At 40.3% G+C, this 25,960-nt stretch overlaps 2 protein-coding genes across 8 annotated transcripts in view; both read left to right on the top strand.

Annotated features, from left to right (window-relative positions):
* Nucleotides 1-11,578, top strand: part of LOC126848915 (hemicentin-2) — a 174,576-nt gene extending 162,998 nt beyond the window's left edge. For both annotated transcript variants that reach the window (XM_050590255.1, XM_050590256.1), the window contains 6 exons: nucleotides 4,684-6,142; nucleotides 6,600-7,828; nucleotides 8,155-8,323; nucleotides 8,450-8,628; nucleotides 8,835-9,110; nucleotides 9,402-11,578. In XM_050590255.1, the coding sequence (XP_050446212.1) occupies nucleotides 4,684-6,142; nucleotides 6,600-7,828; nucleotides 8,155-8,323; nucleotides 8,450-8,628; nucleotides 8,835-9,110; nucleotides 9,402-9,556 (3,467 nt within the window). In that variant the 3' untranslated portion in view covers nucleotides 9,557-11,578. The remainder of the gene's footprint in view (nucleotides 1-4,683; nucleotides 6,143-6,599; nucleotides 7,829-8,154; nucleotides 8,324-8,449; nucleotides 8,629-8,834; nucleotides 9,111-9,401) is intronic.
* Nucleotides 11,579-15,784: 4,206 nt separating this feature from the next.
* LOC126848914 (formin-2-like) lies at nucleotides 15,785-25,876 on the top strand. 6 transcript variants are annotated; one of them, XM_050590249.1, is made up of 12 exons: nucleotides 16,707-17,286; nucleotides 18,246-18,733; nucleotides 18,986-19,394; nucleotides 19,664-19,867; nucleotides 21,260-21,330; nucleotides 21,423-21,800; nucleotides 21,912-22,722; nucleotides 22,860-22,978; nucleotides 23,078-23,365; nucleotides 23,489-24,026; nucleotides 24,323-24,576; nucleotides 24,641-25,876. In XM_050590249.1, exons 1-12 carry the CDS (start codon nucleotides 17,088-17,090, stop codon nucleotides 24,800-24,802), a joined length of 3,921 nt encoding a protein of 1,306 aa, XP_050446206.1. In that variant the 5' UTR covers nucleotides 16,707-17,087; the 3' UTR covers nucleotides 24,803-25,876. The 6 variants fall into 6 exon arrangements, with proteins under 6 accessions (XP_050446209.1, XP_050446210.1, XP_050446205.1 ...); XM_050590254.1 differs by having other exon boundaries at nucleotides 16,711-17,286; nucleotides 22,356-22,722; nucleotides 24,641-25,873; XM_050590252.1 differs by lacking the exon at nucleotides 16,707-17,286 and adding an exon at nucleotides 15,785-16,005 and having other exon boundaries at nucleotides 21,423-22,722; nucleotides 24,641-25,874.
* The last annotated feature ends 84 nt before the right edge of the window (nucleotides 25,877-25,960 follow it).

Below are 25,960 nucleotides of genomic sequence, written 5' to 3'. Positions count from 1 at the left end.
ATCGTATCTTGTCGCGAAAAGATCGCGCACGCAAGAGAGCCGAGCGTACTTTCAAGGAAATCTGCTTAAAAATGGATTTGAGCAAAAGTAAGAATCTCTCTTTGAAGGAAATGTAGAACGGAGCGGAATAATCTAGCGCGGAAAGTTGATTTTGCCAAGCAACGTAATTCACTCGCTCGCGGAGCAACATAACGATTTAAAGCCCCTCTGAAAACGCTTCGCGACAAATTGTGGCAACACTCACGATCGACGAAGAGTTTGTAGAAAAGCGAGGAAATATACAACGATTATAAAGGCATAATTTCCCGGAAAAGTCTGGCAAAGCATCGATACGGAGAGAGACGAAAAAGCAGTTTTGCCATCTGGATTGCCGCGCGAAAAAGTCATATGCTTTTTCACAAACACGAGAGCCATTAGATATTTATATCAGCTTGAAATCATTTTCGCGTCTGGATATTTTATAGATCGTAGAAATTTTTCCAAGAACATTAAACCCGATGTTAAACCCAATAAATGATTAAATTTCACAAAACTCACTCTTGATCTTTCGCCGATTCCGTTCAACTTTCTTCATTTTTCTCTTTACTTTGTAAAATTTACGGAAAAATTTGTCGATACCGTTAAGTGAGCTTTTTAGCTTTAGTTTCGTGAAATTGTTCTATTCCAGTAATAATTTAGTAATAATCCATTACTGTTAAATAATTACAAATACGGCGGGTTATTTTAAAAATAAATTTATGCCAACTAAAGCTGCAATGCTTTGCGCGAATAATAATATTGGATGATGATAACGAAATAAATACGACAACACGAGATTATTTACAATTCTTTAATTTTATTTATTTTTAGAAGGATTTTAATTAACTCTTTTCTTAATTTCATGTTCTATAAATTTTATTTTATGACACTTTTCGATAAACTTAATAATTTTAATGTCGTTTAAAATATTTTGGTTTAAAAATTATTTTTTTTTTTTTCCAATTTTCTTCAAAACGAAGCAAAAACGAGCAAATCTCTAAAAGACTTTTTTTCTTAGTTTATTGATCCCTTAGTTTTGACATTTAATTTTGGGATATCCTGTATAAGAAGGGCAGAATCTTATTTTCAGATTTCTTTTCCGAAACAAAGAGATTTGAAAGGATTTTTTTATATCTCGCATCACATTTCACGAATCTCTCTTCGTCTAAAAATCTCAGAGCAAGCTGCTAAAACTTATTCACGTATAAGAATGTAATATCGTCGTAATGGCGCGTTTTCGCGGTGAAGTCATGAAATAGCATTTGTACCTTTAGCGATGAATGTCAGTCGGCGCGGGAGAGAAAAAAAAGAGGGGATTCACGTGTGAAAACGAGAGAGCCTGCTAGGAGATTGCCGAAGGAAAATAATAGGACAATGCGCGCATCCCGACGAACGGATATACGAGAGCGAATTCGTCGATTCGACAAAGTATCGGCTGACGAGCAGATAGGTGGACGGATAGATGAACGAACGAACAATCAAACGCGGGTCGTGGACGAATAAATCGAAAAGGAGGTGGGGTATAGGGGGTGGTGCAGGGTCGGGAGGGGGAGGAGGCGAGATAAACGTCGCTGCGCAAATTCGTGCGAGAAAAAGAGGAGAGGCAAGATGTATCCCCGACATTTCCAAACAGAATTGACGGAAGGGGACGATCCTCAATAGCGTTGACAAGTCAGAGTCGAGCGGCGGTTTTACCGTTACGTGACCCAATGACGGGAGATACGTGGCCGCTTCCACTGTTCGGCGATGCCTTGTATAACCGATAATACGGTATAACGCGAATGTGTGTAGATCGGGATCGCGCGTTCCACTTCGCACCTCAGCAGGAGTTATGAGGTCAAACGTTTATTTCGTCGAATTCATTAAAGAGTTTCCGATAATCTCTCTCTTCCAATGGTTTTTGTCGAGAATTTCGATATTGATCGAATATCCGATCTTTTAGTATCCTATTCTATTACTCGGAGGAATTTGCGTTCCTTCACGTAAACGTTTCTCTCAAACTCGATAATTCTGAAAACGCATACTCTCTTTAACGCGTTCCCATTTCTTTCCCTGTATTAGCAGTAAAATATTCAGCGTACACCGTATTCTTATTCATGATGCTGAAAATTCTGGCTCTGAATAGATGAGCTTGCGAGTGGCAGGGCAGGATAAGTCCGAGACAGACAGACATACAGACGAACTGAAGTGGTTCATAGGGTTTCCATTTGAATATACGAAACCATGACAAGGCATACGCTCGCCGTACGTCATGAGCTTCATTGTTGAATATCACGAGTCTCTGTGGGAGCAGTCAAACAGACAGTACCTGCTGTTATTTCCGTAACTTCTCTGCACGATCTTTTTTTTTTTTTTCACATCATAATCGCGACTACGATTTGTGGATGGAGCATTTAGTTAACTTTGATTAGTGTTAACTAACGCCAGTGGAGTCAACCATAAATATTCGCGACATTTGTGGTCACGACACTGCGGGCAACTATTAGTTTTCAACGTCACCGCGCTGTGATATTCGATTTTCGCGGTGATTTGTGTCGACATTCGATGTTACGTTACGATAGTGAAACATCATGATGCTGTGTCATATGAGAATCGATTTTTATAATAATGAGGACTTCCTCCCTTGAATGATGTAAATTATACTAAAAACCTGAGCGTCATTAATATTATAATATGATATGTAATATTAAGCATGTACTCTAAATAATATATCCCGCTCATCTTCTCTCATCTATATATTTTTTATCGGTTAATTTAAAGATCATTTTCCTTTAAAATGTAGACAGATTGAGAAAATTAAACTAAAAACTTGGATGTTATAACATAATATACATTAATATGCATGTATTAAATATATTACGCATATTCTCTCATATTTTTCGTCGATTAATTTAAAGACTATTTTTCTCTAAAATGTCGACAGAGCAGTCCGAAATGAAAAGATATATAAATTTATCTAGCTTAAATTGGTCGTATGCGACATCGGATCATTAAATATTCTCGTTCAAGCGATCTCTCCGATATTCAAAATAATTATAACTGGATTCATCAACGATAGTTATTGAGAATATATATATATATATATATATATATATATATATATATATATATATGTACATATATATATTTCATTTTACGTCATACTGTTCATTCTGTCGATGAGGTTTATTTTTATAATTAAAACTGAACTCTATGCGCGCACATCTCTTTCTCTTAATTTACACGAAAAATTACCAAAATTTCCTACCATTTATATTTGCTAAACAAACGTACGGTATGGTGGAGAGGAATGGATGGGAATGACGTGTTGTTTCCACGGTTAGTTGCAAAACGCACAAACAGCGTTGGAGAATACAGTGCTTTTTTTTTTTTGTTTCTTTTATAAAGATGAAACAAACAAACTTTTAAATCGTGAATACTTTACAGAAGCGAAACAAACGTTACTTTAAAGCATAAGAGACGCATAATAAACGTATATATTTTCAAATACGCATTTACAAATTTAGAAATTCTTTTTCTATCAGTTATTGCTTTTATATTATGACTTTATATCATGACATTTTCGATTTTCTATTGCAAATTTTGCGTATAACACATATTGTATGCAACAGATTCATACGTAACAGATTTTTTTTTATACGAAACAGAATTTAAAAAAAAAAAAGAAAAAAAAAACAGAAACGATCTCGTTCAATATTTGTTGTCGATCCAATGGTGTTCCTCTCTATGGACACATGCAGATATTAAAGTTGTTATCGTGTGCCAGTGTAGTACGTAATGGAAAAATAAATACGAGTTATTTATTAACACGCATAATTTTTTTTCTCAACTCTTCAGTTCGTTTCTCTTAAATGAACCTTTACGGCCGTCATTCTTCGCGCTTTAATTGGATAGCTCACGACGAAAACACGAGCCAGGGGTAAACCAATTTCTCTCGCAGAATGCGAGACCGTCCCGGATATTCTCTAACGGTACCTCCCGTCGCCGCTGCCGTAAAGAGGCAGGAATTCGCGGCGGCAGCCGTAGCGGGGACGACGAGCCGTTTTCGCGCGTTCATTATTTCGTAAATGCGAGAACATCCGACGCTTTTCGCGCTGTGTTATTCCCACCCACTTGCCTCAATCACGCTCGGAACGCACGGCGACAATCGGCATTGTCATCGCGCTGCGAAACGGTGCGCGCAGCTAGCTCGGGCGTTAATTGTGCAGAAAGGCGCGCGAACCCCGACGCCTGGAGTCGGCGAACCTGAAACTAGGTTGACACTCGACAGGTAATTTGTATCGCATTAACGCGCACTCGACGCAATACGCGTCGCGAATTTATTCCCCGTCTTAATGGAAAACGCGTGTATGCGCAAGGGTGTAAAGTACGCGCAGAGCGCCAAGTGAGACCGATCGATCCTTACCTATCGCTCTTGCGGTCGATTTGCTCATCGGGTCACCGGGTTATCGGGTCACGCCGATCGATGTTTGTTAACGCCGTTATCGTGCATCAAGCCATAATGTGGATAATTCGGAAAAAAAATATTAAATGGCAATAATTTTTTTTTTTCTTAATGGAGAAAACTCTCGTACTTACTTTAAAGTATTCGTTGAGTTTACACTTAGTTCAAAGTTTTAGTTGACGACATTCAATTTTTAAATAACTTTTTTTGTTTCATTTCAGCACCCATTCGTGCACGCGTCGACGAAACGCAGATGGACACGCACGAGGGCTCGACGGTGCAGCTGCAATGCCGATTTCCACCGCCGCGAGAGAACGTCACGTGCTTCTGGTTGACCCACACGAACAACAATCTCGACAACGCGGCGATCGAGAACCGCTCGCTGTCGCCCAACTACAAGGTGTTCATGAATCTGGAGGAGGGCCGTTACGATCTGCAGATTAGGAACGTGTCCTACGAACGCGACAACGGCAAGTACGAGTGCAGGGTAAAGGTGAGCAGCACCGGCACCGATCTTCACAGGAAGTACATCACCCTGACGGTGCTGAGGGCACCGGGCCCGCCGACGATATCGCCCGCCTCCGCACCGGCGACGGAAGGTCAGCGCCTCGAGCTGCAGTGCAACACGTACGGCGGCAGTCCCGAGCCGGAAGTGAGATGGTATCGCGGCAACAGCACTGTATCACTGCACACAGGTAGAACGCTGGTGGTGGAACCCACACGGGAGGACGACCGAGCGATCTTTCGGTGCGTCGTGAGGAATCGGGCGATGCGCGAAGGCGAAACTTTGGACGCCTCGGTGACGCTCGACGTCAACTATTTCCCGCGCGTGACCGTCGGTCCGGAGAATCCGCTCAAGGTCGAGGTGAACGGCACCGCGACTCTCAAGTGCCATGTGGACTCGAAGCCGATGGTCGGCATGGTCCGTTGGTGGCGGGACGGCAGTTTCATCGCCACCAATTTTAAGCACGTGATACCTAAAGTGACGCTGCAGGATGTCGGCAGGTATACCTGCCAGGCGGACAACGGGCTCGGCAAGCGTACCGACGCTTCCTTGATGCTGGATGTGCTCTATCCGCCCACGGTGTCGATCGAGGGCGACACTTTCCGAGTGGCCGACGTCGAGGACAGCGTGACCATCCACTGCAACGTGACCGCCAATCCGACGCCGTCGGTGATCGAGTGGCTGCGAGACGGTCGGCCGGAATTCAGGCAACCGGGCTCGATTCTGCGATTGACCCGGGTCACGGCGGAACACGCCGGTAATTACACGTGTCGCGCGGTGAACACGATTCATCCCACTGGTGGCGAGCGCAGGAATCATTCGGCATTTGCCAGCGTCACCATTCGGGTGCGACACAAGCCCGGCCCGGCTAGGGTGACTCCGGACTCGCCGGTCGCCGTCGAGGGTTCCCGAGTGATACTCACCTGCATGGCCAGCCCGGCCGGTTATCCCGAACCGCAGTACGAATGGCGGAAGGAGGGCGAGGACGACACGACCCTGACGCCGCCGCCATCCGGCCCGAAGTACGAGATCGACTCGGTGCACCTCGGCAGCGAGGGCACATACAAGTGCCATGCGATCAACGAGATCGGCATTGGCGAAGCCGCATCAGTAAACCTCACCGTTCACCAGCCGCCAAAGATACTCACCAAACTGCAACCTCATGTCACGAGAAAGTAAGTAGTAACTTCGTAAAACTTTTCTTGATTTTTATTATTCAAGAAGACTCAAATTTTCATCTATAAAAAAAGGACATAATTTTAGACAATTATTTCCAAATAATTCTTTATTTTTATTGGAAAATTGTTTCGTTAAAATTAATATTTTTAGAGATATATAATTATAATACATTTTACACAAGGTGCTATAGAAAATATCAATTATACTGCAAGTATATATAATTAACTTTTTTGTAAGGTTGCCTGATTTTTTTTCATCTATTTGAACTTTTAATTCTCCAGTTGTTTTGAAATGCGTTGACATAATTGTAGAAGTCTGCGGACTCTTCGTTTGTTTTCTTCTACTTTTCTCTTCCATGAGGTATGCTCCGCTGGGAGAATGAAACAGTTCTTTGCGGGTAGAACAAGATATATGTTTCATTGTAATAATGTAACATCTTCTTGCTTATCGCAGAGTCGGCGAGTCGTCGTTCCAAGTATCCTGCGTAGCGCAGGGCAAGCCGCGGCCTAGCGTGCGCTGGCTGAAGGACGATCAAGAATTAACGGCCGACGAGAGGCTCTACAAAGTAATTACGACGGCGTCGGAGGGCCACGGTAGCGTAATAACCGTAAATTCCACGTTGAGCTTTTTGGGTCACGCTCGTCCGCAGACGGACGAAATCGTGGCGGCCGATCGCGGCAAGTATACCTGCGTCTTCATGAACGAGGTGAAGAAAGTCGAATCCACGATGATGCTCAAGGTGGAACACGAACCGATAGTGCTCCATCAACACGGCAAGGTGGCCTATAATCTCCGGGAAACTGCCGAGGTGGCCTGCAAGGTACAAGCGTGGCCAAAGCCTGAGTTTCAGTGGAGCTTCGGAACCAACGCCGCGACTCTTCAGGGCTCCTCCAGCGACGGTCATTATGAAATCACTACCACAAGCGACAATTATGACGCGTACACATCCGTCCTAAGAATGACCAATATCCGTGAATCTGATTATGGCGATTATACCTGTCGCGCCGCCAATGCTCAAGGTAGCGTCACGTCTACCATCAGATTACAACCGAAGGGAGCGCCGGAAAGACCAACTAATATCACTGCCATGGAAATTGGGCCCACATACGTTGCCCTTTTGTGGCAACTAGGTTTCGATGGTGGCCTGCCTATTACGAAGTATTTTGTTTCGTACAGAAGAGTGGCCGGTGGTGACGAGATAGTAGCGCCGGATTGCGCACCTCCTCGCGGACCGGCCGGCCAATGGCTCGAGCTCGATTGCCGACGATCGAATCCATGTAACGTGACCAATCTAGAACAACACCAGACTTATACCTTTAAGGTGAAGGTTTATAACACCAAAAATCATTCCGATTACTCCGACGAGGTAACCGCTACTACAGCGGTAGCGAAGATACCTACTCCGCTGCGGGTGAACTTTGATCCGGAGAGCGGCACGCTCGCTATTAACGTAGGTGCCACGTGTCTGGCGTTAGTGGCGTCTATCGAGAAGTTCGACGGAGGCTCTGATAGTTCGTGGAGAATTGTTGATGAGTGGCCTCTCGAAGTTCTCGGGAGTGCACCCACTCAAAGGGAAGGAATATTGGACGATCCCGAAGCAGCTGATTCGGAACCTCGGCTCAGAGTTAGACTCTGCCTCAAAGCGGATCGGCAGAAGTGCGGCGAATACGCGGAAGCCGAAAGTAAGTTTATCTTTGAAAAATAATGTGATTATGTAATGATTTAGAAAATTAACTATAGTCAATTAAAATAATATTGAATATTTTATACGTTTGCGGAATCAAGATCACGTTAGAATTTAGCAAACACAAAATGTTTTATTGATTAATATTTAACAGTTTTATTGTTAAAAAAATTGGATTTTTAATGAATATTTTTTTCATTAATTACTTATGTCCTGTAACTTTATAATAATGTGATAATTTAAGTTGGAAGCAAATAATTTTTGCGATTGTACTTTTGTAACAACTTTCTTGAATTTAAGCAATTTTCTTATTCTTTCTCGCAGTTGGACCATCTTATATCGCGCAAGCCGGTGCTCTTGCAACGCCAACTTTAATCGCACTGATAGTAAGCGGAGCAGTTTTTCTACTCTTTGCAGCATTGCTGCTGCTGTTCTGCCGGTGCCGGCGAAAACACACGACTAAGGCGAAAGATTACGAAATGGATTCAAACGCGTAAGTTTTCATTTCTCAGCGAAGCTATCTCTCGAACGAAGAACGCTTGACGTAAGCTAAACGACGTGTTGCTTCGCATGACTTGAATAAAAGAAGGCAGCTCACATCTGTTTTTTATTTTTGCAGCGTTCGCCCGAGTCTCGTGGCAGGTAACGGCCAACAAACGCAACCACCGCCGCCTTACTATGCCGAGAATAAAGCGCTGGAACATAGCTTGGATCATGCCCTAGCTCTAGAAGACTCGAAAACTCCCGCTTACTCGCAATCAGGATATGGTTATCATCAACCTAATCATAACATTAATGGTAAACGTCACAGAATAACGTCACATATAAAGAAAACGGATTTTTCGGAAAGAGAATTTTTCTCTTGGACGATTGCATCGCACGCGCGTTATATTTCGACGAAAATTTTCGTGAAATATATATATATATATATATATATATATATATATATATATATATATATATATAGAATATGCGTTATATGATCCTTTTCCGATTTTTCACAGGCGTGAATATGGGATACATGGATAACAGTTACTCAAATTCCAATAATGGCGGTTCCGTGAACTCGCAGGATTCTATATGGCAGATGAAGTCCGCCGCGGCAAATGGCGTTAATCAGCCCTACGATCTTGCCGGATATGGCACTACGGAATCCGATTACCCCACGCATCCTCATTATCTCCCGCAACGGGAGAATTACAGAGAGAGCCATAATCTGAGCCGACAGCAGTTCTGTTCGGAGCCCTTCGCCACCGTCGTCAAGTCTCAGAAACACGTTGGTCAGTATTAGCCTTACTTACGATCGTTTCACGTGACTTTCCTCGTCCGGCGCTAGATTCTTATGACAGACCCTTTATTACCGGTGTGCGTGTCGGGCTGCAGCGTTATAGATTATATCGTACGTTACATCGATCTTCCGCGGCTATGCTACATTACTCGATGATACCTTTTCCATTCTCGGAGAGGCTTGTTTCAAGTCCTTCCGCTTCACCTTTCCACCTTATCGCCAACTTCCGCCGTCTTGCAATTTCCCTCGTTTTCATATTAATCATTTGCTCCATCTTCGACAGATTCACCTTACGATGTGTCGGGATTGCCGTATCAGGAGAATTATGATGAAGATACGAAGCCGCCGCAACAGGTCAGTCTCTCATACGACGAGAGTCTGGAATCGGGCTACTCCACGCCAAACAGGCGTAGAATTATCAGGGAAATAATCGTTTGAGACCTGCCTACCGGCTCACGAGCCGGAAACACGCGTACCACTTGGCTATAGCAGCAGGCCCCCTGTCATACGGTGACGCAGCATCAGACACACCCGCATCTTTATCATCGTCATCGACATCGTCATCATATGGAGATAGTACTTGAGAATCCTTCCGTACCGCCGTCGGCGAGGACACCTGCCGCGCCGTCAATTGCGACGTCGGCCACATCGCAACTGGGTCTTCCGATGCGTCCACCACATCATCTTCCGCAACACGCAGCTTACGATGCAGGTATAGGACGTGGTCCATCGTTACTGCCCGCGGAGGATTATTATGCGAGAAATCTGCATGGACTGACATCGTACGGCGATCTGGATGACACTGGTGTGCCAGCGCCGATGATGGTCCGACGAGTCGACAAATCTGGATTACTGGAAATCGCAGAGACAGATCCTGTGACATGTCCGCGTCCTTGCGTGCTCACTGGTGCGGAGGATGCCGCCGCACGCACCGTGTCGTTACGGGTCGATCGTTCGGGGCTATTAGAAGCCGTTCCCGAAGCTATCGATCAGATGGAAGAACAATATAACAATGGCAATGCAACGACGACAAAGATGCTCGATGAGGCCGCGTCTCTTCCACGAGGAGAAACGTTAAAAGTGGATACTGACGTGAATCCTCGCGTGTTCGAGGGAGATTGTCTATTAGAACGGCCTTCTTCCTTGGAGGGGCAAGCCTGCCCGGACGAAATCGACACGAAGGGCTGTACGGTGGATATCAAAGCATTAACCGGAATTCGATTTGACGCTTCCAAAGCCACGGAGAGGCTATCGCACTTGCCGTTCTTACCCGGTCCTTCCTTGCGCCTTTCTTTTCGGAACGATGCTTCGAGGACATCTTCTCTGACAGACCGTTGCGCGGATTCGGCCCGATTGCGTAATCAAAAATCTCCAGAATTTGCCGCGAAGTATAGTTCCACTTCCAGGAAACTCGCCAACTTGTCGCAGAGTCCGATTACGCGAGAACAATCGCAGGTAAGATATTCCAAGGACAACGATTTAGCTCAAATTGTCTTGGAAGAATCAGCGGTCGATACGAGCGAAACGCGCCGCGAATCGCTACTCGCGAAAGGAAACGCGGAGCAAGAGGACGATCCACCGGGAGAGGAGAGAGCCGAGGCGGAAGGATGCGAACATACGACCGTCGAGAGTCTTGAAAAGGACGAGGTATCGTTCAAAGGGTCCAACAAACTTCTCGACAACGATAATGTCCAAACGCTCAGAGTGATTATTCTATCGGAACAATTGTGAAAGTGATTGTGTAAATTGAATGCAATAATTATAGGCAATGATATAATGGTATGTGCATGTGCCGGGAATGAACAGATATCAACAGATATCAACGATACAATCTACCGAGACAAATTATCAACTGTCGACAATGAGGGCGATGCATTTTGCGCAAAACATCGCTCTTCCTTGTCTGTTTAATTTATCGACTTTTGCTAATAAGTTTATATAATTAAAAAACTTGTCCAAGAAATTTTATTATTTGATATTTATGTATTTTTGTTGAATATTAATCGCACTACTTTGAGAACATTTTGAGAAATCAAATAATATCATATAGACAATATCGTAATATAATAGCCTTGTTTAATCTTAAACCGCTCGAGACTGATTGAATATTATTATTATTATTAATGGTTTGAATCCGGCCTTGTATCATTATTTAATAATGCTATCAATCTTGAAATAACTGCCATTCCGGATTCAATGCGTTAATGTAATTAATCAGCCTGGACACTCGAGCTTACAACGAAATTTTTTTATGCATTTGTCGTAATGTTACTTTATTGAGTTGACTAATATGATGATATTACGCTCATATGATTTCATTGCATTTATTCGTATTTTCTGCGTATTTGCGTTTTTTTTTTTCTATCGAGCGAATCTGAAGGGGACGTGCGATACTCCTCGTAAGATGTGTGTTTACAAGCGATGTTCACGTGTTTTACGATAATAAAATATAATAAAATATTAGGACATTTCAATTTCCGGCCGCTCACGCTAGAAAAGATGCCGTACGTATAAACGGAAAGATGTTTCAAGAATGGAAGAGGGACAGATCGATAAAGTCTCTCGAACCAATGGCGCGCAAAAGTTGTACGATTACGATGACGATATACGGTATTTGATGCATTTTATACTTTTATATACGAGTATGAGTGACGCCGTCTCTTTGAATGACATGTGGTCGCGGTTTCTCGCGATCGAAGATATATATATATATATATATATATATATATATGTATGTATGTATGTATGTATGTATGTATGTATGTATGTGTATGTATGTATGTATGTATGTATGTATGTATGTATGTATGTATGTATGTATGTATGTATGTGTGTATGTATGTATGTGTGTGTGTGTGTGTATGTGTGTAATGTACGTATGCATGTATGCATGTATGTATGTAATGTATCGTACGTGTATGTATGTATGTATGCATGTATGTATGTACGTATGTATGTATGCATGTCATGTGTATGTATGTATGTATGCTGATGCATGTATGTATGTGATGTATGCATGCATATATGCATGTATAGTATGTATGTATGTATGTATGTATGTATGTATGTATGTACGTATGCATGCATGTATGTATGTATGTATGTATGTATGTATGTATGTATGTATGTATGCATGTATGTATGTATGTATGTATGTATGTATGTATGTATGTATGTATGTACGTATGCATGCATGTATGTATGTATGTATGTAATGTATATTGACCGAGGCGATTAACGTCGCCGGTTTTGTAAGTATGTACTAGAGGTAATGTTTATAAGTTAGAGATATTTCTTTCTTTTTACGGAGAACAATTTTTAATCTAAACGATTGTCGAGCTGAAACGACTGAGACGATAATTTCGAACATCATTTGCCTCGTGACGTGATCCAAGTATCCAAAAGATGTCAAAGGCACATTTTTTTTTAAATGTTCCTCGGATGTTTTTTAGATTATTGCATTGTGAAGACGACGAGGCGCATTAAATATTCATTGCACACAGCTGTAAATATTTCCAAGTAAATTTCCCAAGGTACTTAACAACGTAAAAGAGTCTGCGATGTTGTTAGATGCGATACGCAAGTTTGTAACTGTATTCGTCGCTTCGCAGTCGCGAAGAAAGCCCGCGATGAAACTTGGGAAGAACCCAAAAACGAAAGCGACAACGAACTTCGCTGTTTCAGCCAAAATATATTTCGGACTAACGGTAGATATTAAATGTATAGACTTTTCTTTACGTTTGTGCGAATATTCTACGCGTCACTCCGTTTTATAGTTGTATGCGGCGTGTAGAGATTACGTACTTTTTTTTGTTGAATTTTACTTTCTCTTTTTTCCTCTATTTTTCATTTTTTTTTTTTATCTTTTATCGTCGATCAGACGCCGGCAAAGTGACGTTTTTCTTCACTCGCGACAAACGTGAAAATATAACAGAACAAAGTACGAAGCTATAAATTGTACGATGCTACATAATGCAGTTTCACGAATACTTTGGCGTAATAAATCGTAAATCTATTTGGATAAGAAATTCTCATCCAGAGGCTAAAGGTCAGTTCATCTCAATTACTTGTTATTTCGTTTTATACAATCTTTCACATCAGCGGGTGCAAAAGCACCTTTGTCCGCATCGTCTGTTCGCACATCATTTGTTGATCTCATTTGCTCGTAATGCAATCTCGGAGACATCGTGATCGCATCTCGTTGCGATTGCACTTTCGGCCATTAGTTTTGTGTACCACGACGTATAGGCGCAATTAGGAACACAAATACTTTAAGTGTATTCCACCGAAGTGAGTCGTGTTGCACGTATATACAACGCGATCGTAACGAGTCTTGTTGGACGTAATATAATCTTCACTGATTACTTTGCTAATGAAATAGGATTCTATTTATCAAGCATGATGTCGGTCAAGTTATTTATTGTGTTGGCCCAACAGGCACTTTTATTGTTTTTTTTTTTTTTTACTTTTTGTGCCTATCGTTCTTTCTCTTTCTCTCTTTGATGCATCTTTTACGAATACGAATTCGTTTTATTAACGCTAATACGCTATCCAATATTGAAATATTTTCCATTTTATATGCAAAAATGTTTTATCTCTTGCACACGCTCGGTCTTTTACATCGAATCGCATTTTATCAATTACATACACCACCTCTTTTTCTACTTCGTCTTTTGCATATTCTGATTTATCTGATTCGCTCGTGTATTCATTATTGTGTCTCTTTTATTTATTAGACTTACATACGTATCCCGTTTATACTCTCACTATATTACACCTTTTCATCGATGACGCTAAAGCGCTTTCTAGCGCAAGGTAATTCATCGATGACCGATGTACGGAAACAAATGATAAAAATCTCCTACTTCCATGTCTTTCATAGAACGAAAGTTGAGCGTTAACGTTACAAACGTTACAACGTGTCTTGAAACCGCTGATATTCGGAATCAACAATAAGAGTCTACGTAATTACTTATGGGAACACGAATACATTCATGTACAGTTGTATTCCTGTGAGTCGGAGACAACGTAAATTTTCTAACCGCCTGATATACGAGAGGAGAAGGGCAGGTCGCAGAAAGGTAAACGGCGGAGGCGGGACAGGCGGGACAAGAACGGAGAAAAATGTAGTCGACATATTTTTGCACACAACGAAATCGTAGAGGATGTACATTAAACACGCGTATATACTATGTAGGGTTAATAAATTTCAAGAACGCCAACAAGACCGTGTTCGATCGATTTTCGCTACCTTACGCGCGAAGAGAATGAGAACTACGCTGCGGTTTTGTACATAATACATAGCGAAGATAAAGATAAAACGAGAGAGAAAAAATTATATATATATATATATATATATATATATAAAATATAAGTGTGTGTGTATGTGTGAATGTACGGATAATGTTTGCTGTGGGAAAAAAAGAAAAATGTTATGTTTTAAGGAAATAATTGTAAACGAAGCCGAGCAGCTAAGTTGTAGAATTTCCTCGACGTCGCTCGCCGAAGTAGATGTAAATACGAGAATATACGTTTCTCTAAACCGTTAAATATATATATATATATATATATATATATGTCTATATATATATATATATATATATATATATATATATATATATATATATATATATATATATATAGAATGCAACCCTCTTTCCCCCTGATTTGTGTGTGTATACATGAATGAGAGTGTGTGAACGAGAGTTACGGACTGGTTTATCTCGCTAAAAGTCGTCCATCACTCTACGAATATGTGTAAAACGTATGTGTCATGCGAACAATGGAATCTCGAAAGCGGAAGCGAATGCCTACGAGCGTCGGATGTTAGGATATAGAATATTGGATCCCCACCGAGGGCCTTCGTCGGACTTTCGCTGATCGAACTGGATCATTTTTTTTCGCGAAAAATCGCCGAACTCTCGCGCGAAGATCCGATACGCACCGCGTGCCGCGCATGCTTGCGTGTGCGTGGCCGCTCGCAATATTAATTAATTAGCGCGTACATTGCTCGCGCGCGCGTGTGCGTGCACGCGTTGCACACACATCCACGAAAAAAATTCGTATATTAATTATTATTATCCATTATAGTTATGATAGTATAATGATTATTATTTGTACAAATTTTATGTTGCAATATAAAATAAACGATGAAGCGACGATCTTGCAACTTTAATCCTCATGATCTTCCTAGCTTATATATTACAAATTAGGATTTACAGTTCCATCAATCTTTGCTACAAAATTACAGTAAAACAAATTAAAAAAAAAATATTTTAAAATTTTTAAACTGATTTACATCGATCTTTTGTTTCAAAACTTTTAAATTGATGTAGACTTTTAGATTGATGTTTTATATTTGTTTTAAAATTACAAAAAAAAAAAATTTATTTCGATTAATCTATTAGTTTATCCATTTGCGAATTTATAATCATAATCTTTATAATATTTTAAACATCTACTTCTCTCGAGATTACCTGAAGCAAAAAAAGTCGACTCCGAGATTTATGGAAAATCGAATTCTAGAATCTCACGTGCGATTTATATTCACAAGAGCAAACTATCGAGAGGTGACCTCGTACTTATGTCGACCTCGACATCGAGACATCGACCTGGAGGACTCGATGGCACGAGTTTGCGCCCTGTCTATCGGGCAGCTTACTTCCACCTCTACGTATTCAATAAACTGCTCGAGGTCTTTTTATCGTGTACGATATTTATGTTTTCCTTGCGGAAACCGTAGCGATACTCTACGCCTCGTGACGCGAACGGCTATATCGCCGAGAACAATCGATAATGGGCGATATGCGAGTTTTCAGTGGCACGCGCGAACCTCACGATGTAACATGTAATAATATGTTGATGCTGTCGAAATGCGAGAGAATCAGGTAAGAGAGTGCCTAATACAAGGTGCAACGCTTTTCCACATCACGTCAATTACACGGTATGTTTCCGACGTGTTACAAAATACTAGTAGGCACCAAAGCGCATGATCCTACTGAACACGTTCATGTAATCTCTTCGAAATTTTGACGGTGATTCTAATTCATTACGATCGTAATAATGTTACACAGCTAATGTATTACGTCATAATGCATCGAGTCTTCTCGCGTTCTCAATTAAATCGCAAACATTTATCGGATATTATAAGTAATAATAGATAAAACTCGATTGTTAAATATCGCTTTCCCTTTCTCTCCATAAAATATTTATATATTTATCTATTTATCTATTATTAAAAATTTATCTATTTATTAAAAATATTTATCTATTTGTATTATTTAAATGTTTTATGTATACAATAGCTAAACTCTTGTATTTTACTTTAACAGAATAAAATGTAAAAAAATGGCTCGAATAATTTTTATAGTAAATTATAATAAATATTAAGATGTTGATGATAATAAAATATTGATGGTTTAATACAATAAGAAATTATCATTAAATAAAAAAAAAATTATCTTTCCAATCAATTTACTGAAATTGATTGATTTTTAACTCGCGATTTGATAAAGACATGAGCATACCTGCTTTTAACGGAATTTATAAGTTTATTATATCGAGGAATGCGCGCTTCTCTGTGTTGTTGTTTGCCCTTGAGATATCCCTCAAGATTGATTTTTCGAGGCACAATGAAAGGTAATAGCGCGGACAGGCACCGGCTTTCCAGTCGCGTGGCCGACGTTACCACGTGGAGCATTAAATTAACTACTGTTCCAAATTCCTTATCGCATACTTAATCGGCGCTTAAAAAACATCACGTATAGCCCAAGTGAGAAAAAAATTATGTCAATACTCTGTGCTATTCATTTACATCGGGATGCCAATAATACATGACTCGACGGATAAGAGACAAGTGTAATTTCAAGACTGCAATAACAATGAAGAATCGAGAGGAATATGCAACGGGGATAACAATATCGTGCTTGTCAATCATGATAAATGCCGTACCGAGGAAAATACCGGCGTTATGTTAATAATTGTATTCCAAACGCTATTGCGACGATTTTTCGACGTGTTACCGCATTATGTTAAAAATATAACTCGCATATTCGCGAGCTCCCGTTTTTTCACGCTTGTTATGAACGTTACACCTACAAATGCCTGGAATTCAGCCGTGTCCTACAGTTCAAATGTTGTCTATGCATCATGTTTGTACGTATTGAAACGTAAGCAAATTTTTTTGTTTTGTCATAAAAACATATTTAAGGATGTATGTAATATTGTCTTTTAAATATTCGATCTCGTTAAAGAATATGTTACATAATTATAAATTTTAGGTCTCTTTGATTATTGATTATTTAAAAAATAACACATAATTTTATTACAGTCGAAATTTTTTGTTTTTAATCGAGAAAGAAATTATCGCGACATTTTCACATATAAAAATTTGCACTTTCATTTTTTTTCTCCCATGGGAAAAAATTACGCGACTGGCCTCGAGTTCGAGATAATAATAGTCGCCAATGACACCAACGTGCCCTAGTAATAACAAATCGATGTTCCGTATATAGAAATATTCAATCAGTGTTCAAGCGATAGCATTGTTTATTTACCGCGTGATATAAGGTTATTAATATTAGAGCTGTCAATATCCGATTATGCAACGATATCTTTGAAAAGTATCGAGTTAATCAATTATCACGGTAATTTTCAGTCAATTATACCCAGCTGGTATCCATTCATATTTTCTTCATGTCTTTTAGTGATGTGAATACAATTTAAATGATGATTTAAAATCCACACTTTTAATGTCAGAGGTGCAATAGTTTAATTTTGAATTTTAATTAAATTACTCAAAAAAAACGTGTTCATACAATGTCAACGCAATATGAGAATTAGATTGCCACATTTAATAGTAGACTCTTAAATAATCTAGATTAATTATTATTAACCAATTATACACTAGTTGGTCCCTTTTCTTGTTTCACTAATTAAATGTCAATCAACCTTATCCCATATTTATAGAAACAATTCTATCTTCAATACAAACATATAAAGCTAAGAGTACTTTAAGCTAACATTGATTGAATGACGACGAATGATTGAAAATACACCGTTGCATTACGAGTTGGCGATCAGGCTGACGAGCTCACGAGGTGACCCGGCACCGTGTTTGCTTTCGCAGCGACCAGCACGCGGCGAGAGAGTCAAAGCGACGACGACGACGACGCCGTGATCGCGGATGCCGCAGCTCTCGATTATCGACCACGGATGCACGCCCGCCGTGGTCAAGGCGCAGCCGCGGCCCAGGCGCGGTCGCCGCGATCAAAGCTGTCGGATTTCTTCCATCTCTGGGTCAACAACATCCGGCTGCTCTACTGGGGCTTAGACGATCTGGCTCCGCATTTACCCGAGGGGATGGGCAATCTACAGAGCGATAGCAAGAAGAAGCAGAAGAAGCGGGAGACTGCGGCAGTGCCGGCGTCCACATCCACGGGGGAACTCCTCGAAACCGTCGAGGACCAGAGAAAGGATAAGCGGGACCAATCGCCCAAGACTCCCGATGGATACGACGAGCCGCGCGAACCGATCAAGATCAGTTTCGAGAAGGTGCAGACGCCGGGGCATACGAAGAGACCGGCACCGCAGCCACCGAAAATCGTGTTATCCCAGGTAACGTTTTTTTTCTTTCTTACCTTCAAGTCAACGGAAATATCGATTGGACGAGAAATCTTTTTGGCGATATTACGCATAACTTGAAACTGCGAACATTAAAAAAATTAGACACACGTTAATGAAATAAAATAAATATATAAATATTGAGTGTTAAAGAGAAAAAAAATTTTCAAAGCGTTACATGCTTATCTTTATCTCAAATCACGGTGTACGTACTACGATTATAATATAGAATCGTCTCGTAATTAGGACACGGACAAAAGTGTAGAGCCATGTGTAACTACGACGGAGTCTTCCCGCCCGAGTATCATGACGCCCACGACACCGACGACGACATCGACACCGGCGCAGACCCCGACGACACCGCAGACCCAGCTACCACCATTGCTGGTAACCGATTCGTGGCGTTTGGCAAACAAGGGCCTAGTCGTTACGGAAATGCCGACGCCACCCAGTCAGGAGTCCTCGAGCGACAGTGTCTTCACGGATCCTGGGGAGCTCACTACGAGTCCGGTCATGGCATCCACGAACGCGCAAGTGGCAAAATCGGCACTTGAATCGTCTGTGAAGACGATCGACAGCAAGGAGGAAAAGAAAATTCCGTTTGTAATCTCGAAACACAAGAAGATCCATTTGTCAATGCTGAGTCCCCGAATAAGTGAGGAATACTTTACTAATTTTGTAATTTAACACGTTATTCATCTTTTTACACAATTTTACGAGTGATTAATCAACTTTTAAAAAGTTAAATAAGTCGTTGACGACTTATTTAACTTATATAAGGCTTGAGGATACTGTATAGGTAGAAATACAAGTATAACTTGTATAAGTAATATTGTTTAAGAAGAGCCTAGTGTGTTGGACCTAAGTCAATATAGCTCATGCGTCTCTGACACTGGAAGATTTAAATGAGCCTATCATTTTCAGGCGTGACGTTGAGTAACAAGACGCCATCAGAAATGAATGCCAGCACTCTGCAGAGACGACACAGTGTCTACGAGTCGCCAATGAACGAAGGTACGGTGCTGAGAAGAGTGGCCAGCTTGACCCTGCATAGTAATAGCGCCAAGAAGAAAAGAAATTGCAAGAGTATTGTTACTCAGAAGACGGATCACCACAAGAAATTCGAAGGTGAGAAAAAAATGATAAGGGGGTCAATAGACGGTTGAAATTCTCGCAATTTCATCAATCTTTCTAAACGAAACAATAAGATTTTTCAAAAAATTTTTTGAAGATCTGGATTTTTTTTTCTGACTCTCTACACTTCGAGAATCCAAAGCGTAACGATGATTTCACCGAGATATAAAACACTTTTATAATTATATATGGGTCAGCGCACGACCTTAGAATCTAGCGCTTCAGAACGATCGCGAATCTTATCTCATGACGGAAGAAAAGGGGCGCGATAACGTTACGGAGGATAAACACACGCTCGCGATATCTCGTTTTTTTTTTCTCTATTAGAATGACGTAATTTACGAGACATTCAACAAATCGCGAGGTATCGCAAGACCGGTAGATAACAGATCATGACGAGGTGATCGACAATCGCCACCTTTCATCAGCGCAGCGCTATCGTGACTGAAAATGTTTTTAAACGGTCATCAATAATCATATCACATATTGGCGTGACCGAGGTTAAAGCGAACGATATGTATTAATCAAATGTGCTTATTTGCCGATAAGTCTTATCGATATGGGGCGTATGCGGGATTAGGCTCTCGGATTTGTGCTCGTGCTCTCCCGTGTATTCGCCCGTCAACGAGATATGGCAGTTATTTGCGGAGCAGCACAGAGTGAAATACATCTCCGAGACAAGTGTGACATTACACGAGATGAGGTGTCTAATGGCGGATATACGCGGAATCGAAGAACGATTGCGAGAAGGAAACAAATGAGGGTTTACACGTGTATGTATCTCCGATGAAGAGAAATTGAATTCAAATATCAATTCTTTTAATCGTATATGTATAATCGAGGAAAAGTGACATTAACAATTCAACACAGTCTTCTCCGAAAAGTAGGTTTGTTTTCTTTCACTTTCACGAGTGATTGTACTATTACTTCAGTAATGATTGCAGATAATTCTAAAATTTTAGATATATTTCACATATTTTTATTTATATATATTTTGTATTATTTTTGTATATAATATTTTCTTGGAAGTCTTATTAATCTTATTAATAATGAAATGATTAAGAGATAAGATAATTTAAAAGAATCTCTCGTTGGTTAAGTGATAAAAGAGAGATAAGAATTACACAACGATAAAGAATTGTTTTGTTTTCAGAACATGCATCATTAATTAGGATTGATTATATATTCACAAAGGTATAAGTGTCGTTAATTCTGCTAATATAAAGCTTAACTTAAGATAAAACAGTTGCTCATTCGGAAATTGTTTAGAGCTTGACAAACGATAAAGGAACATATCTAGATATGATATTTGCTCAGATTCTTGTAAATTTAACAAAAAAAAAACACTATTTTATAATAATCACTTATAATAAATGGATTTTCCAGAACGAGAACTACCAACATCTAAGATCTCTGCGTTATCAGGCAAAAGTGTGAAGAAAAGCATCACACCCATGGTAAAATTTCTTAATCTATTTAAGTTGATAATGATTGATCCATCATGATTTTTTATTATTTATTTATCTTTATTATGTTCTGTTTTAATCAGATAGATCGGACAGACACCTGCGTGCTGGCGGATGAGTTTCTTTCATCTCAAAATAAATCGAGCCAAACGTACAGTGAACACTCCATGCCTGAAGATATACATAGATATGAGGAAGAGGTGAAGAAACTGAGAGATGAAATCAAACGACTGCGCGAGATATCTATAAATCAACAAAAAAATACTAAAGGCCAGTCTACTCAAACGTCACCGAGAAGCTCGTCACCTATTGATGGAAGTGTTAGAGAATCAAACAACTTCAGCAAAGAATCCTCGATCAGAAGTGACCTTGTTGCAGATCTTGAGGAAACCAAGATGACTCGCGTGCTTTCCTCCGCATCGACCGACAAGATCGGGAATCGGTCGTGTTTATCGCATCAGGTAAACGCATTCAATGAGGACTTGGCACTGTTGCCACCTCCACCTCCACCTCCACTACCGGAGTCATACTCCAAGAACAGATCTACATCTATCTCAATGACATCGTTGCAGTCCTTCATCCCGCCACCTCCGCCGCCGCCATCTCCGCACGTGCTCGCGACCGAGACGACGCGAGGTAGCGAGAGGACGGTTTCATCGTCGGCGACGAAACTAACAGATATTTCGAGGATACCATCACCGCCACCTCCGCCCATGCCGACGCAAAGTATCACGAGTACATTTCCACCCGCGCCTCCTCCGCCACCTCCGCCACCGCCTACACCGATGAGTACGACGAGCATGATACCTCCCCCTCCGCCGCCACCTATGCAAACTATCATAAGTGCGATATCCCCGCCGTCTCCTCTGCAGAACGTGATACCTCCGCCACCACCTCCGCCAGCGCCTCCGTCCATGTCAGCGCAGATAGTCGACAGTGATATACCTTTTCCGCCACCACCGCCACCACCTATGCCTCCTCAGGGTATAACGTGTGAAATATCTGTATGCATGAAGAGCGGGATACCTCCGCCGCCTCCGCCGCCGCCCACGCCGATGTTGAACATGTGCGGGGTACCTCCACCGCCGCCTCCTCTGCCACCTCCGCTTGCACCGGTGACAGATGGACTGATTAGCGCGATACCGCCACCACCACCGCCGCCGTTACCTGGAACACATAGTTCTGCGAATGGTCCACCGCCTCCACCGCCGCTACCGGGTATGCCAACGCTAAACGGTATACCTCCTCCGCCACCGCCTCCAATCGGGGGATCAGGTGCAGGTCCTCCACTACCGCCAGCACCTCCGGCACTTCCGGGGACGACTGGACCCTGTCCTTTACCTGCTCCACCAGTCGGAGGGTGGAATCCGCCCAGCAGAGCCAGTAAGTATCAAAATTACAAAAGTACAGAGTACTCTCGACTCTCTTCGTTATCTCGATATAATCGAGAGTACACTGTACAATCCTTCCGCGATGGGATTCCGATATTTGCATCGCGTAACACAGTGTTTTACTTTTAGTTATGAGAAAACAACCTTTGAATCCTGATGTGCCTATGAAGCCACTTTACTGGACAAGAATTATAGTGCCAGTTGCTGCGATTAGTCAAACTTCCGCTCCTTCAGAATCGCCAACTCAGGTAAATAAAAGTCAGATTATAAGGCGATAAAATTAACAATTAATAAAAATAGTGATTATTTTAAATGCATTGTCATGTTTTTATATTGTCCTTATCTAGGTACCTTTGTGGTTAGAACTTGCGGAAGAAGAAAGTATAAACATGAAAGAGTTTGCCGATTTATTTTCGCGGCAAGTAAGACAAAAAAATCTGGCCAAAAGGAACGAGGAAACATCTAATAAAAGCTCTAAGATTCAACCAGCAAAAATATTGGATTCAAAACGTTCAAAGATGGTGGGAATTCTTGAAAAGAGTCTGCATATTGATTTTAGCGAGATCGAGAACGCGGCTTATAATTTAGACACGAGCGTAATCAGTTTGGAGACGCTGCAACAAATCTATGAAATCGTGAGTAAAACAGTATGATTAAAAATCTAAATACAAAATTTGGCAGTTGATTTTTCTTCATTTCTGAATACAATTAATTTCCGCTTCAAATCTATAATCGCGTCTACTTTTCGCAACTTGTAGAAACCTACGGAGAAGGAAATAGCAGAGATCGCTGCTCATGAAGCAGAGTATCCGGATGTTCCTATCGATCAACCGGAATTATTTCTCAAAAGATTATCTGGTATAAAGCACTTTTCCGAGAGGATAGCCTGCTTGATGCTTCAATCGGAATTTCAAGACGCAATCTCGTCGGTCTCGTATAAATTGAATAACGTTCGAACCACCTGCGATTTTTTGATGCAGTCCGAGTCTTTAAAAAAAGTGATGGCCATTATACTGACCCTGGGGAATTATATGAACGGCGGAAACATGATGCGCGGCCAGGCTGACGGCTTCGGTCTGGAGATACTTGGCAAACTGAAAGACGTAAAGTCCAATGTACCCGGCGTCACCTTGTTGCACTATGTCGTCAATGCAAAGCTCTCTCTGGAAAAAGAGCATAACTTTGACGAGCCATTAGCACTACCCGTGCCTGAGCCGGCTGACATCGAGGCCGCATCCACGATCAAGTTTGATGATATTGCCAAGGAACTTGACAGATTGGAAAAGGAACTGCAGAGTAGGTGATATTAATAATATTACGCTACTTAAAAATTTTATAATTATATGTTTCTTTATCTGATATAATTTATAAATTCTCTTTATTTTTTTCCGTTTCTTTTTATAGAATTAATCTATATACAAGCTATTCATCGATAAAAAAAAAATTTATGCCTTGATCTAAATTTCATGGACTTATCAAATATGATTTTATATCAATTTTGTAGAATTACGTAATTATATTAATATGTAAAAATGTTAATATATTATTTATATAATTAATTATATTAATATAATTAAAATTAATTTGTTTAGTATGCGCGCAAAAGTGTAACACCGTCGTGGAAGCGGATCCAGATACGTCTAAGGTGTTCAAGGAGAAAGTAGACTCTTTTATGGCGAGAGCAAGTATCGAATTGGCAAATGAAAAAGAAGAGCTATTGGAAGCTAAAAACAGATTCAAGGCCGTAATGCGATTTTATCAGTTTATTCCTAAAGGCGCCACATTGGAGACCGCAGAACCTTACGATTTCTTCAACCTGTGGCTTGGTTTCTGTCGGGATTTTAAGGTACATTTTGCAGCATTCGCGGAAATACGTAAATAAGTCGATTATGACAAATCATGTTTTGCAGGATATCTGGAAAAAGGAACAGCAGCGAATACGAAAGGAACGGATGGAGGAAGCTCGCAAGAAGCTTGAAAATAAATCCGATGTTGTGAGAGTAAAATTAAATCCGCACGGACTAAAAGCGCGACTACAAAAACTGGCGAGTAAAAAGCAGACTCAAAGATAGTCTTATCGGAATATGTAGAAAATGACAATTTCAAAAATGGAGATTTCTCCGCTGATAATTTGTATATAATTATACTAGTCAAATTAATTTCACAAATAATCCCCTCGCGTTCAATATAAGCCTCCATTAATTGTATATTAATTTTTTATTTATATTGGTTTCTTTTTGTTATTTTTGAACTGAATCGAAAATGATAAATTCGCGAAAAGGGATTATTTTCAGGACTACAAATTTTACTTTTAAAGCGAACCGAACTGCTTTGCTCAAACTATTAGCTTCGTTATATACACAGAAACTTAAAAAAAAAAAATCTATTTTGCGTATAAACATTTACTATAAACGTGCATTTAAAAACACGATAAATTAAAAGTTACTTTCCAGAGGCAAATCTTTAATTGCTCAAAATTAATAGGATAATTTTCGATTAAATTTAAATTAATTTTTATACAATACAAAAATATTAAGTACATACATAAATTAGAAGATATAATATTCATGCAACGAAATGCGATCATTTACAATTCAGATACGATGTGGATTGTCAATCGCAAATGTTCTTAAATAATCAGTCGATAAGATTTGATCTATGATACGTAAATTATAGCAATTACAGACTGAAATGTTAACCGTACACTACAAATCTAATGTGCATTTCAGTAGAGAGAGATAGTTTCTTGAAATTTATTAATCATTAATATCGATTATTAATTAATAATTTGATAGCAGCTTTACGGGTATCACTTACGGACATGTTTCAATCGCTATCTCATTCTGAATGATTTAGCAAATGCACATTATCGATGATTGGATTCTTTCAATAGAAGAAAGTTATAAATATAAAGTCCGTTCTTTTTAGCTGCACTTTCTCGCATTATTTGCATTTAATACAAAGTACGCAAGCTTGAAAAAAGATTCTGAAAAGTTCTAAGAAAGAAAAACTAAAGATAATACACCTATATTATAAACATTTGTGATGACTTTAAAAAAGAGAAGCTTTGTGCCTCTTTACAATATACATTTATTCCGAAAATTTTTGTTATTCTAATAGAAAAGAATCATAATATGATCACCGATCGTGATATTTGTCATTAAGTTATTATTTATTTATTTATTTATTTATTTATTCATTTATGTTAATTTATACTAGATTGTCAACAA

This window comes from Cataglyphis hispanica, chromosome 4 (assembly GCF_021464435.1).
Source record: "Cataglyphis hispanica isolate Lineage 1 chromosome 4, ULB_Chis1_1.0, whole genome shotgun sequence".
NCBI classification, from domain to species: domain Eukaryota; kingdom Metazoa; phylum Arthropoda; class Insecta; order Hymenoptera; family Formicidae; genus Cataglyphis; species Cataglyphis hispanica.
This window is presented reverse-complemented; position numbering and strand designations above follow the sequence as displayed.

Excerpts from the sequence above, each read along its gene's own strand:
- LOC126848914 (XM_050590248.1), top strand. The coding sequence starts at position 17,088 with ATGTTAATAATTGTATTCCAAACGCTATTGCGACGATTTTTCGACGTG. Across the intron at positions 21,331-21,422 it reads AGAAAAGCATCACACCCATG|ATAGATCGGACAGACACCTG; the intron begins GTAAAATTTCTT and ends TGTTTTAATCAG. Across the intron at positions 24,577-24,640 it reads GTTTCTGTCGGGATTTTAAG|GATATCTGGAAAAAGGAACA; the intron begins GTACATTTTGCA and ends CATGTTTTGCAG.